Consider the following 14,769-nt stretch of genomic DNA (forward strand, 5'->3'; position numbering starts at 1 on the left):
TTAACCGTTAAGAATGAGAACAACTTATTTATGTTGGACATGCCATTAGTGGCATTCGAAGTCAATCATGCATTGCCGTACGTGACAGTAACATCATGTTGTACGAAAGTTGTTCTAAATTTGGAATTGTAGGTTAAAATTTAGATGAGAATCCTAATTAAGCATATATTATGCGTATCAAGGAAACTCGTTTTTCAAAGTCATTTACAACTTAGATTTTGATGTTTATAGATGCGATCGACTTATGAGCTAGAAATATTCTGTTTTTACCTTTTGTTGGTAACCAACAACATATACTACAAAGTTTCATCATGTACTGGCTGAAAGATGTTTGAAATGAATTTAGTGGCTCTCCTTTAGAGCTTTGGAACCATTGTTATCAGACGCAGACCATTCACAATTCTCAGGGGGAAAAAAAGAAAAAAAGGAAACCCAATAAATAAAAGCTAGGGGACACAATAACCTGGAGTCGCAGAAAAATCTTGTTTCTGGTGCTAGTAGATGCAATCCTATCTTAAATTTTAGCAAGGAGACACAATGACCTGCGGATTCACAGAAAAATCTTGTTTCTGCACATGATTGTTGCTAGTAAATGCAAAACCTCTCTAAAATTAAACTACATATGTATAAAACCCGTCTTGTACATATCTATCTCTCTCATCATATAACCGTCCCTCTCGTAAAAATTAATACGTAGGACCCATCGGTAAGAGAAAACAGAAAAGAAGAAGAACGCATTCATTCAAGAACTTAACTACACAGAAAAGTTGAGATTATATATAAATAAGGTTGACCAGTGACCAGTTTGATCCTGTCTGTCTGAGCTCCTCAATATTTAGTAGAACCTGAACCAAATCGCTAGCAGCAAATGGCTTGACGTATAAATCATATTAAAATCCAAACCAACAAAAAATAAAAAATATATATAAAACTTGCATAAACTAAGATCCAAATACATATAAAATATTAGACAGTGGGGACACAATCTAGCAGTTAGATGAGCAACCACTTATTAGTTTATCAGCAGATCAAGCAGACACAGAAGCATCGTCAACAGCTTCGGGAACATCAGGTGTGATGGCACCAAGAAAATTAAACAGATGACTCGGATTCCAAACCCTAATTTTTTTTTCTTCTTCTTCTATTTTTGGGTTGTTCTTGATACAGCCATTATGTACCACACACAAATTAGGGTTTAATCTATTTTTAAAATATTTTATTATTAAATTAGCAGACTATATGGTACTAACTCAATATAATATTTGTCCCCAAAAGTCAGGTTAATATTAAATTGGTGTCATAATTTTCACCTAATACAAGTTTGTTTATGTGCTGTGTTGAGGAAGAATGTGTCTATGTGACATATTTTGTCCGTTTGTCGGCCTATCAAAACAGCGGGAATATTGGCAGCTTGTTCAATGTGCCTTCTCTTCTTCTGCCATGCTTCCTTGAAATGGTCATTTTAAATTAATTTATATGCCTAATTTTCCATTATTATTGTTGTATTTTTCTATCCCTTACATTTCAAGAAATTATAAAATACTACAGTAGTACGGCCGCTATAATCTCTCCTTCATTTCATGCATTTATACATGAAGAACTGAATATTTTATTCAACATGCATTCCTTACACATATTAAACTTATATGGGGTTTGATGCGAAAAGCATAATCTCTGTATTTTAATGCAATATGCATGCATTCTTATGTATCGTGCAACTTTTTTGTAAAATTATATAATTATTTGTAATGGAAATGTCGGAAGAAACTACGTATGATCCTTGGGAGAGATTAGGTGAGCTTTTCCATGAGCCTTTCTTCAATACATTGAAAAGTTCTCCTAACTTATTTATTTTCTGTGGATAATGATCAAAAGCTTGAATGTGATGGTTGTGGCTATTTGTTCGCTTTATACTTTTTAGGTCTGTTCCAACCTAGACAGTTTTGATTTTTATTGATGAGTTTCGACTCAATTACAAGTTGAATCATAAACATTTATATTGGTTCCAATTAATTAGTGTTGATATGCAGTCTTGTAGAGTTGTTTTTCCAACTCTCTCATAAATCTCACGTTAATTGTGGTCGGCGCGAAAGTTGAGCAAAACGTTAAAAAAAAGTTGGTATTCCTAGCATATCATTACTATTGAGTACAAATATCGGCACCAATTGATGTATCTGTCACATGAAATGTACATAAACGGAACGTGAATCGTGATACGAAAATTACTAATTTTAATTGAATGTATGAGGTGAATATTGGATTTTGTCTTCTTGTTCCCTTAAGAAGGAAAGGGCATCAACTGTGAAATTGATGATACACTCGAAAAGAATATGCATAAAGTACAATTGAGTGAAGTAGTAGAGTAGAGTTGTCTTGGAAGATCTTTGTGAATCAAAAAAAGGCGATCTTGTAATCTCACTGATTACTTCTGGTTTAAGCTTTAATTGATCAAGTGAATCCAATTAATTATTATTAAACATAAAGATACCAGAGGCAGTAAAAGACAACGATGGAGTTAAAAATTTGGTTTCTTATTGAAGAAAAAAGTTAAAAAACTTGGCCCCACAAGATCTACAAAGCGGGATTAGCCACTTGTGGTGGTCACTGATTTACATGTTTAATTATAGTGCATAATTTCCTCTATTATATATCGAATATTCCACCAGTTGCTCATTTTGTCTAATCTCTCAAGTGACTCCAAAGCTTTCCAATTGTTTTGTTTTTCTTCGTCAAGACTAAGATAAAGCTAGCACCCTAGCTACCTAGTGGCTGTTAGCTTATGAGGTAGCTAATTCCTCAAATTAAGATAAAGCTATCACATTCTTAATAGATGTATTTGTTGAATTACCATGTATATCATTTAGACTCGTGTGTCGTTTATGCTTCTTTCGTGTTTTGTCGTATTCATGTCATGTGAAATTATTCTGAAGTTAATATCGAGTACTGGGTTAATCAATCATATATCAGAGATTAACAACATATATATGGTCTCCACCATCACCATGGATGATGATTGATTTAAGTACCATTTCTCTTATTGGGGTTGGTGTTCATGTGAGTGAACAGATAAAGTTTGGTTATATAATTTTGGAGTTCAAGTTTGTTAACATATAATAGAGCTAAACACAAACAAAACCACATAATATGTGGGTTTCTGGCATGTACTTTTGGAGAAAAAAAAATGCCAAAGGCCTCTCAAAATGCAAAAAACAATCCCCACTTGCTGCACTTTTTGCTGGTCTTTTCCAGAACACTCAGTTTCCATGCAAACCCATCATGGGGCCCTTTTTTCCTCTCACTCATCTCATCAATTTCCTCTCAATCTACTTCTCTCTCCAAAAGTGTGAATGAATTTTTGAGTATGAAATAATCTAAAAATCATGCACCCTTTTAAGAGTCTTGTTCTTTTCAAATCGGGACCCACCAATCAATCATCTCCAACAGTGGCACCATCTCCCTCCTCTTGCTTCCAATCTTGCTGACATGTCATGCATCAAATGTTTTTTTTAGGCCATGTGGAATTTTTAGTGTCAATCTAAATCTGTCTCCTTCTTGCTGCTTGCATTGCAAGTTGCATTTGCCTTCAGCTTCTGTAATCAAACTCGAGAGATGTTTGGAGGCATGCACATGGAATTTGTTGTTAATTTAAAACCCTACACGTATTCTGCTCTCCCACGTCATCATCAAAGACTCGAAACAGTGTAACCCAATTTACTTTTTATTGCCAAGAGTAAGTCGGAAAATTCCATCTGACTGTCCCTGTGCAGCAGCCGAATCATGCCAATGTGAAGAGCATCTTCAACTGTGCAATCTGTCGCTGCCATATTTTGAGCTCATCATCTTTGACACTTTCGTGTTCAATTATTAGCTTCTAAGTCTGATACACGAGTTGCTATCAATTTGCTCATGTTATAACATGTATTATTTAAAATATAAACGCACAGTTCATGTATATACGATCACACTATTTAACGCTTCATTTGGAGATGTTCTGAAAACCATGAGAATGGAATAGGATTCATTCGAATTCAAATTCTGTGACCTCAAATAGTCCATCTTGAAAGGATTAGAAGAAGAATAACATTTGAAATTACTGTTAGGAAGCTGCAGGACGCAGCCAAGGGGTATTTATAAATACTTGCAAGTCACTTCTCTCGTCAAAGACTCTCAATTATTGTACGTTTCCCAAAACCTCAATGAAATTTTACTGTTATTATATATATATAAACAGTTTTCTTTACACAAATCATACAAACCATTCGATTCTATCTATATATACTAGCATGATAATGGTGAGGAGAGAAGTTAACCCAAAAACAAAACAAAGGCATGCGGCCGGCACGTGGGCCATGAAAGCAATGCAGAGAAATTCAAATGCTTGGTAAAGATATTGGTAACGAAAGACTAGGCTGAAGAACGATACACGTTTACAGAATCTCATATGCAACACAAAATATGGTGCTTGGATTTGAAAGCTTGCCAAATTGAAAGGGATGATCAGCAGCTCAAGTTGGTACCTTTCTTGGCCCACTCCTCCGTACATGAATTGCTATTCTCCTGTGCTGCCCCCTCCATTGTTTTCAGCATGGGTAGCATTCGTGTCGTGTCATGTTCAATCCTGCTATTTCAAATCCGAATTCTAGCTGGATGAATCGGTATACGTTTGAATTCGTCAAATAAGTTGATCTTAACTGGAGACATATTTATTCATCGTGCCGTGTTGGGATTGTATCTCTACATCATATGAAAGTTAATTTGGAATCATACTATATATAAGCATGCATGAACATGACTCTTCGCCTTCGTGGTGCTAATCTACATTTTATTTTCCTTAAATACTTTTTTTTTTGGGGGTCTAATCCTTAAATACCTTTAAATATTTTCTATTTAAACCCCGCATTTCTCTTTGTTCACCCAAATACTTAAATCATTAAGCTGTAAGTTTTATTATTATGTAAAAAGACAAAAAAGGTCATCCAACTTACTAATTAACCCTAGTACATCTATACACACACCCCACACACCTCACCACTCTTCATATTAAGTTTTAGAAAAATAAAAACTCCTCTATATCCTATTGTCAGATTACTCTTCTCTTTAAAGATGTAAAACGTTGAGGAGCCTACCTCTTTAAAATCTGCGTGGGAGCTAATGGAAAGGCTTGTTAATTGTGTGGCTGTAATGATCATATTCTCTTCCCTTTGTTGATTGTTTGGTTGTTCTGATTTTTTATTTAAAATTTTATATTTACTTGACTTCTTATATGCTCAAAAGTAAACAGTAGATGATTACTATACCTTCGTGTAAGTGAAATTCGTTCTTGCCGAGGTAAGTTGCACTTTCTTGTCTACGATGCAGATAAATATCTCCTCATTTAATGTCTAATTTAGAAATCTTTATTTGCTCTAGGATCTCTTTCCATTGACAATAACAATATACTGTAATAGTTAGTGAGTTTATATGTCTTGCGGCAAGCACAGAGACTTTCGTCTTCTTCTCAAAAAATAGGGGCCTTCTTCATCTTTTCCCCCACCATTTAGTTTAGATATATGCCTTTTTCTATAGTTTGTAGTAGGAAGATAGTGGGGTTTAAATAGAAAAACTCTTTTATTTTTTATTTTTTCAACTTAGGGTGTATTTAAGGGTAGTTTGGGAAGATAGTAGAATTTTTTTAGAAATTGTGAAAATTTAAATTAGAAATTAAGGTGAACTTAGAATATAGGGTGAACAAAGAGTAGTGTGAGATTTAAATAAAAAATCTCTACTTTTACAGCCTAAATTTTGCCTAAATTTCCCTTTTCCATCTCCCCAGCTGAAACTTCTGAACACTCAGCTCACGCAGATCAAAGATTCCGCAGATATCATAAGAGTTGATGGCTGCAGTCAACAATTCCATACAGGGGCATTTCCGTCACTTCAACAAATACAGAGCAAAAAGCTTCCTCTACTCCCCTGCACTGCACCAGCAGTGAAACCCGCACGCGCGGTAACTTTCCTAACTCCACGTGCAACATTCCCGCACCTGCCCAACTTGACATTTTTACCGGGACCCCAGAGAAAGTTACAGTTTTACCGCATACTTCATTAATGCGTAGCATAAATACCTCCAACAACCTCTCACTCTCTCAAAGACTCAAAACAAACTGAGTAGCGTAGGGAGCTACCACGCCACAGTGCACCTCCCTCTCTCTCTCTCTCTCTCTCTCTCTCTCTCTCTCTCATTGCTTGGCCTGTGAGTACAAACCCTAATTTTGAGGCCCGACCTGAAAAAGCCTGCTCCTACGTTCAGAATTCGCATTCAAAGCACACTCTCTCTCTCTCTCCCTCTCTCTGCAAAAGTTTGGAGCTCCATTAATGGCGTCGCTCCAATTGAAGCTTCAGGCCTCAAACTTTGACCTAAACACCAAGCCTTTTCCAAGTTCTTTGAATTAAATTTCATTTTCCGCACCGCAAAAATTCCCCAAGAATTTTCAATTTTCTTTGCATCCGATTCTCCTAACAGTCCCTTTGATTCTTCCACAGATATATAAAAAAGCTCATTTCTTCATTTCTCTCTCGAGAAAATTGAGTTCATTTTGTAAGATGTTAGAGCGTGACTCGGACGGTGAAGCCGTGAACTCGAGCCACAGCTCAATGAGCAGCGAGAGCTGTAGCAGCTTCAGCCGCCTCTCCTTCGACGCTGCCGCCACCACCACCGCCGCTGACTTCGCAACCGAAACCTTGTGCCTCAAGCCCCACCGCTCCTCCGACTTCGCCTACTCAGCCATTCGCTCCAAGAAAACCGCCCCCACTTTCCGCGACTTCCGCCTCCTCCGCCGCATCGGGGCCGGAGACATCGGCACCGTCTACCTCTGCACCCTCAGAGGCACCGGTTCTAGTCCTGCCGATCAGGATCGCGAGTCTTCTTCGTCTTCCTCGTGCTTTTACGCCATGAAAGTCGTCGACAAGGAGGCTCTGGCGCTGAAGAAGAAGGTCCACAGAGCCGAGATGGAGAGAAAAATCCTCAAGATGCTCGACCACCCGTTCTTGCCTACGCTCTACGCCGAGTTCGAAGCCTCGCATTTCTCTTGCATCGTCATGGAGTACTGTTCCGGCGGCGACTTGCACTCTCTCCGCCATAAGCAGCCCTACAAGCGCTTCTCTCCCAGCTCGGCTAGGTACATTCAATTTGAAATTTCTGAATATTCCTCCATTTTTCTCAGATACTACGACATTGCATCATTTTCTATTTTTTTCTCTTGATTTTTTTTTATTTTCGAGAAACGAATAAAAACAAATTTAAATAGGGCCTCTAATTTCTGGTTTTTTGTATTCTTGTGCTTACAAGGCTCAGATGAGATCATGAGATGTTCTTATCTTGTCTGCTTTATCTCTCTGCAAAGTCGTCTTCAATCCAGATTTTGTTTATGTTTTTTGAATCGAAAAATTTGGTGCTAAATTTTTGTTTCAACTCGAATGAGTCAACCTGGTCTAACTCGGATATTTCGTCAAAACTTTCCAGGTTTTATGCTGCGGAGGTTCTGGTGGCCTTGGAATACCTCCACATGCTGGGAATCATCTACAGGGACCTAAAACCCGAGAACGTGCTGGTCAGATCGGACGGTCACATCATGCTCTCCGACTTTGACCTCTCCCTCTGCTCAGACGCAATCCCAGCCGTTGAATCTCCCGACTCCTACTCTGACTCGGGGTCCCTATCCACTCAATCATACACCCGCCCGCAGCAAACCACAGCCTTCACCCCATTCTCCTGCCTCTCGACCTGGCTCTTCCGGTCGCGCAAAGTCCAGACCCTCTCCCCGAACCGGCTTTTCGTCGCCGAACCGGTCGCCGCCAGGTCACGTTCCTTCGTCGGTACCCACGAGTACGTGTCACCGGAAGTCGCCTCCGGCAGTTCCCACGGAAACGCCGTTGACTGGTGGGCTTTCGGGATCTTCCTCTACGAGTTGATCTACGGCCACACGCCGTTCGCGGCTCCATCGAACGAGAACACCCTGCGCAACATCGTGAAAAAGCCCCTTGCGTTCCCGACCCCCACGCCCTCCAGCGCGCTCGAAGGTCACGCGCGTGACCTCATTTCCGGGTTCCTCAACAAAAACCCGGAGCGCCGGCTCGGGTCGAAGCGCGGAGCCGCTGACGTCAAGAAGCATCCGTTCTTCAAGGGCATCAACTTGGCGTTGGTAAGGTCCCTCACGCCGCCGATGATCCCGGGCCTTATACGAAGGCAAAACACGACGCCGTCTTACCAGGCCAAGAAGACTGATCAAAATAGAAATACGAGGCAATCTACGGCGTTCGAGTGCTTCTGAGAAGCAACGGCGAGATGTTCGCCACGTGTTGAGACAGTCCTACCAGATTTTGTTACTGACGGGTGACAGTTGTGTATATTCGAGCTGTCTTTTGTTTTTATTATTTGCTTATAAATAGGTAAATATCTGAGAATATGAGAAAAAAGCTGTATTGCTACGGTGTCATTATGTACACGTAGGTTGCTATAGTAGATGTAGAAAGGCAAGTAGGATCCTAAATATTACTATATTTTGAAAAGCTTAGTATCCATGATTGAACCTCGGAAAAACTTTTCTTTTTACTTTTTTCATTCTCGTTATTATTATTATTATTATTTATTACTAATTTATCGAGAAGGTTGAGGAAAAGCTGAAGAAAACTACGTGCTTTTTGAGTACAAGCGATAATCTAAATTCTATGGGAGAAAGATTTCTCATACACACATGGATGCGTGCTTTGAATTCCATGGTTAAGGCAAAGTCCAAGGTCGGTTCATTTGTTTATAGGGAAAGAAAACTACATGCTATATGGTATTAACAAAAAAGGAATATGGGATGTAAGTTATTATTGCATGTGTTTATTTTGCCTCCTTGAAAGGTTTTGTGAATGTATATTCAAATGTTTATTATTCTGTTTAAGCATCTGGCATTTGTTTCTCTGATGACACGCATTTCACATTTGTTTAATCAATTCATACACCAAATAAACCATCATCAAGCACCCTAAACCTACTACAAAGAGAGAGCATCCCGGACCTACTGTCATCTCAACTTAAAATATAAACATATCATATGCCATATAATAATTTCACTCTAGGATTAGACTTTCAAACTAACCACAACTTCCCACCACCTCCCACTCTTCGTCTGGTGGAGAAAAACTTACATACCCCGAGTGGTGGGACAATTGTGTTTATAGCGAAAAACCATAACTTCTTTTTGTCTTTAATTCTCGTTCACATCTTACGTATCATTGAAAAAGAAGATTAGATATATGCACAACGGACGATATAGATACAATTGTCCCATCACTCCATTATATGTAAAGTTTATCTCCTCCACAATTTGAATAACATTATTCCAAATTGGTGGAAATTTTGCTTGAAGTTTACAAAAAGTTATTATAAACTAGTTTCTACGAACATTGTCCTTAAAAACCAAAAACAAAAAAGAAGAAAAGGCATATGTGCAAATAACTAACTAAAGAGAGGCAGCCAGATGCGCCGCGTCGACACTAGATTAGCGGACAATAAGCATGGTGTGGGGTCACAATTCGAAAATCAACGGCTCAGATTAGTCTGCCCTTCCTTAAATTTTTATTCTTTTTAAATTTGGCTCAAACTTTAAATCAATGGACAAAAATAATTTAGTGGAAATCAATGCTCAAAAAGCGCAAGAGTCATTGCATTTCCCGAGGTTGTAATATTATAGAGGTATACCAGCCGAGCAATCCACTTTACCAATCAATACACGTGTATTGAATCGGACGGTGTGGATTGCTGCAGGAGTACGAACGTACCGATGGAATATTGGACAGAAGTTTTGGTGGGCCTGTGGGGGAGGGAAAGCCCAATAGGCCCAGTAGCCCATTGACAACACATGGGATTTGTCCATGTGACCCCCTGCCAACCAGGCAGCCCTACCAGCTATTAAAAGTTCCTGTCCCTTCCTTGTCCAAAACCAAAACAAACAAATTACTCACCAAAAAGAAAAAAAATACAAAAATAGAAAAGCCAAAACAAAACAAAATATACCCACAGATGCTTCACATACCCAATGAAACTCTCCCACGTGGCTCGACAACATGCCTGCCACGTGACAAGTCCTCAAATCTCATGCAAGGTTTCTAGTGCATGAGCATGCATGACCCCTCACTCACACTACGTACCTTTCATGTATCAAAACTCGAACCTAAAACAACATGGCACATAGAAAATAATTTTTAACTTGATTTAATAGAGATTAGAGTGATTTGGAAAAGTAACCCGAATTAAAAAATGAGTGATTGGATGGTGATAGCTAGCTAGGTGTGTAGTTTTATGATTTGCTAAAAGATGGATTGTTATGGTTTTCATTTCATAAAAGGTAATGGGAATTGGGAAGTGACCTCTAATTAACTAGTATTGGAAAGTTAAATTAGTTGCAGACATCCGAACTTTCCCTTCCTAATTTTCTCTCTGTTTATAATGACATTCACACGGCACGACATCCAAATAAGAGAATAACTATATATATATAATTCAAATGTAACATCTTGTTTTTTATGTTTTTTTAAAAAGGGGCCAACTGGGTAGTCATCTAGGAATATTAAATAGTTTGACTTTTTGGCATTTGTTTTAACGAGTAGTATAATCAAACTAATGTCAACATATTATTGTTGCTCATGCAATAATTTATAAATGAAGGGAATTTGTTGGGTTTAAGAGCAAAATTTAGGGTTTTGTCGACCACTTTAGAGAGAGAGAGAAGAGAGGGAGAAAATGCCAGTTGAGAGATGATGTTGCGAAAACAAAATTGCCAGCTACATCAGAGCACGTATTAAATGTTATGGGCCAGCTCTGAAGCCTTGAACATCTTCACCGAACTTGCAACTAAATTATTGTGCTTATTTTTGGGAAAAAGATTGATGATTCTATTTATTATTAATTTTTTTTAGTATAAGTAATAGTCTAAATTACAGGAGAGAGGGATTTTTTTCTCACACATGCTACCATTGTGTCATAGGGGTTCGAAGTTAAGACTACTAGTCTGTAAGTCAATGTCCCTTTCCACCGGACTAGACTCATTTGGTTGATGACTATTTCTTCAAAGCGATTATGATGGGAATAATTTCATCACATTATTTTGTCTTATATATAATGCCCTTCCCTTTTCTTTTCTTTATATTTGTAATGAGATGAACCATATGATCAAGGGCATAATTAGAGTACATGAGTTGGCTATCAATTTATTTTTGCCCTGGTTTATATGTAAGTCACTCATTAACGTTTTCTTGGAAGCTGCTCGGATGGAGTAAATCAATTTATGCTACAGTTAGATGGACTAATTTTCACTAATGACATGTTTACTAATCCATAATTGGATTAGGAGGAATTGAATTGAGGAGGAGTTGAATTGAGGAGAATTAAATTCCGGATTCCTATTGAAGTTGTTTATTAAATCATATGGAATTGAGATAGGAATGACACTAATTACTAAAATGTCCCCGTTGTTAAGTTAAAGTAGAGGGTAAATTTGAAATTTGAAATTTGAAAAATTATGTGAGGCTATAATGGGTAAAAAATATGAATTCCTAATGAATTAGTTCTCTAGAAATTAGAATACCACTTCCCACCCAAGAATTGAATTCCTCCAAAATCAGGAATTCAATTCCTAATTTTGTGTGAGCCTCACTTACTTTTCAATTACTTGTTGTGAAGTAAATGCAGGAATCCTCCGTAGATGGAATTCAATTCTTGATGAGAATTCGTATTCCTGATTAGTAAACACATCGTAAGTAGAGTGAATTTCCAACAAATTAGCACTAAATTTCACTATTTCATAAGATTACACTAGATTGGGATACACACCTACCCTAATCCAAGGATGGTTTCGGCATTGCATATGTTCACTAAATTTTTGTGTCTCAAATGATGTGGGTTATGTTTAATTATTCGAATTTTGGTTCCACATACCTTCGCCAAATTATTATTGTAAGAAAACTATTGTTAACATTTTCGAAAGAATTATATACATTTTCGTGTGGGAATACACGTGAACGACATGAAGATCACGTGGAGGCTGGTGAATGGGCGTAAAGAACATGGAGTGTCATGTGAGATCTTTGCCGTACGAATCCAGGTCTAAGAAGTCAATAGGGGGAGAGTGAGTGATGAAAGAAATAGCGTAAGATCAATCAATCAATCAATCAATCAATCAATCAATCAATCAATCAGACTCTTTGAGTGAGTCTGAGTGGAAGTGGACCCCACGACTGGTGTTGATATAGAGAAGGAAGGAAGGAAGGAAGAAAGGCAAGGCAACAAATCCCATCCCGTTGGTGGCTCAGCCTCTCTGCCCGATACGGCGTCGATAGCTTCACTCACTGCCTGCGTTTTTGAATTGCGGGGGAAAGAAAAGAGGGTCACGTGAGGTGAGCATGCACCGTAACTTGTGCCCTGTAAGAGACATTAGATGGAAAGACTATTATACCCCTAATAGTGTTTAGGCTCTCAGTTTATATAGGCCTGCCTCTGTGGCACATGGTTGCTTACGGCCTATAAGCTGTGGCTCTCCTCTGCTCTGCTGCCATTATTGATTTGAGGTCAAATTGTGAAAGAGAATTGAATGAGGGCAATCGAGTTGATAGGTTTTTGACTTGGTTTGTGTTTCAGTTGGATTGGATAAGTCGATGAGGTTTTTTTGTTTCTTTTCGGATTTAACTTGGATTGGATTGGATTAGTTGAGAATGACACGTCACACGTACAGGTATTTGCCATCTTGGATTCCTTTGGCAAGCAGGTATTATATTTAATTTTCTTCAACCTCCATACTTTCTAAAATCTATTTCCTTATTTTTTTGGGTATTTAATTATTTAATTATTTATATACCTAGTCCACAGAGAAAAACTCATTGACTTTCCCTGTTTGCCTTTCACCCAAACCTTCCTAAGGCAACGAGGTTAACAACACCACACTCTATATATACACAGTTATTAATGGTTCATAAGCTAAATATTTATTTTTTTGTTAACCTAAAGCAGCTCTCTATAAGCACACTAACAAGATGAAGAGAAAAGCTTCAGAAGTAACAATGGAGCAGAAAGAAGCGAAGCAGTATAAAAACAGAAGGTACGTGAGCTTCTCAAAGAGGCGCAGCGGCCTGTTTAGCAAGGGTAAAGAGTTCTGCAAAAAGTTCGAAGCAGAAATCGGCATTGTTGTGCTCTCAGAAGCAGGCAGGCCTTACTGGTTCCCGGACAACCCTTCCCTTGACGCTGTCCTCGACCGCTTCATGCAATCAGACCAGGCACCTACTAACGCCATTGATTTCAAGGTCAAACCGCAAAAGAAGAGGAAGAGAGAGGAACAAGATAATGAGGTTCAGGGACAACTTGCGGAGGAGGTGAAATCATGTCGAACAGTTAAGGACATGTTTTCGTTGAGAGACAAATACTTGGTGCTTCTTCAGGACTATACTAACAAGAGGATGAAAGGTTCACATGTTTTGGAGAAGGGTAAGGCAAAATGTGTCTCGACCTCACCATCAAACCTAAGTTTTGAGGATAGTGTTTGGGTGGAACCAATATCAAGGCATAAAGACATATGTTCTAGTTCAACCCTAAAGCTTGATAGTGAACATGATCACCATCTTGGAAACAACAATGGTGGCGGCGGCGGCCACGACGACGGGTGGTTTTGGGATGAGATTTTGGAAGATGGTTACACACAAGGTGTTCTGATGGAACCAATATCGAAATCCGAAGATGTTTTGTATGATTCAACCCTAAATTTTGAGAGTGATCGTAATGTGTTTGATGCTCGTCATGGTAACATCAATGGGGGAGATGGATCTTCTTGGTGCAAAGATTCGGAGGACGGTAAAGCGCAATGTGCCTTGATGCAACCAATTTTGAAATCCGAAGAGTTCTTGTATAATTTGACCCAAAATTTGGAGAGTGGTCATAGTGTTTTTACTGATCATCATGGCAACAACAATGACGATGATAGAACTTTTTGGGATAGAATTTTGGAATATGATAAGACTCATCAACTAGCAAATTCTGAAGACCTCTTGTTTAATTCAACCCCAAATTTTGAGTGTGACCGTCTTAACAACAAAGACGACGGCAGCGACAACAACATATCTTTCTGGGACAAAATTTTGGAAGAGGGTAAATCGGAATGTGTCTCTTTCCAACCAATATCGGAGTCCGAAGACTTCTTGTATAATCCAAGCCTAAATTTCGAGAGTGATCATCGTGTGTTTGATCATTATCAAGGTGACAACAATGGTGGTGGGGAACTTTGTTGGAATGAAGATTGGGAACATGGTAAGGTAGAGTGTGTCTCGACACAACCAATATCAAAATCTGAGGACATCTGGGCTAACACAACCCTAAATTTTGAGAGCAATCATGATCATGTGATGGATGATCATGTTCATGGTGGTAACAACATTAAGGACGGCGAGGGATGTTTGTTGGATAATGATTTGGACAAAACAGGGGAAGTGATTAAGGAAACTAATCATCCTTCGCGGGATCCAATTGAGCACTACTTGGTCTGGCCGGGTGATGATAATACTAATAATTATAATTATGAGATTGATGGTGTTTCTGCCTTGAGGGGTACGGTTGGGTCGTCATTAGATTTCGCACAACAAAATCCCAATTCCAACCTGAATCTGAATCCAAATCCCAAACCCAATCCCAACCCCAACCCCAAACCCAATTCGAATCCTAATCCCAACCCTAATCCCAACCCTAACCCCAATGACTATTAC

The 14,769-nt window shown here is 38.7% G+C and overlaps 1 protein-coding gene across 1 annotated transcript; it reads left to right on the forward strand.

Annotated features, from left to right (window-relative positions):
• Nucleotides 1–6,115: 6,115 nt before the first annotated feature.
• Nucleotides 6,116–8,599, forward strand: PID (Protein kinase superfamily protein). The gene is made up of 2 exons (XM_021956694.2): nucleotides 6,116–7,157; nucleotides 7,502–8,599. Exons 1-2 carry the CDS (start codon nucleotides 6,583–6,585, stop codon nucleotides 8,307–8,309), a joined length of 1,383 nt encoding a protein of 460 aa, XP_021812386.1. The 5' UTR covers nucleotides 6,116–6,582; the 3' UTR covers nucleotides 8,310–8,599.
• Nucleotides 8,600–14,769: the final 6,170 nt, after the last annotated feature.

Source organism: Prunus avium, chromosome 4, assembly GCF_965620075.1.
Source record: "Prunus avium chromosome 4, drPruAviu1.hap1.1, whole genome shotgun sequence".
In the NCBI taxonomy this organism is placed as follows: domain Eukaryota; kingdom Viridiplantae; phylum Streptophyta; class Magnoliopsida; order Rosales; family Rosaceae; genus Prunus; species Prunus avium.

What these genes read in the sequence shown, in the direction of transcription:
- PID (XM_021956694.2), top strand. Translation starts at nt 6,583, where the DNA reads ATGTTAGAGCGTGACTCGGACGGTGAAGCCGTGAACTCGAGCCACAGC. An exon ending in TTCTCTCCCAGCTCGGCTAG is followed by an intron (nt 7,158 to 7,501) that starts GTACATTCAATT and finishes AAAACTTTCCAG; the next exon opens with GTTTTATGCTGCGGAGGTTC.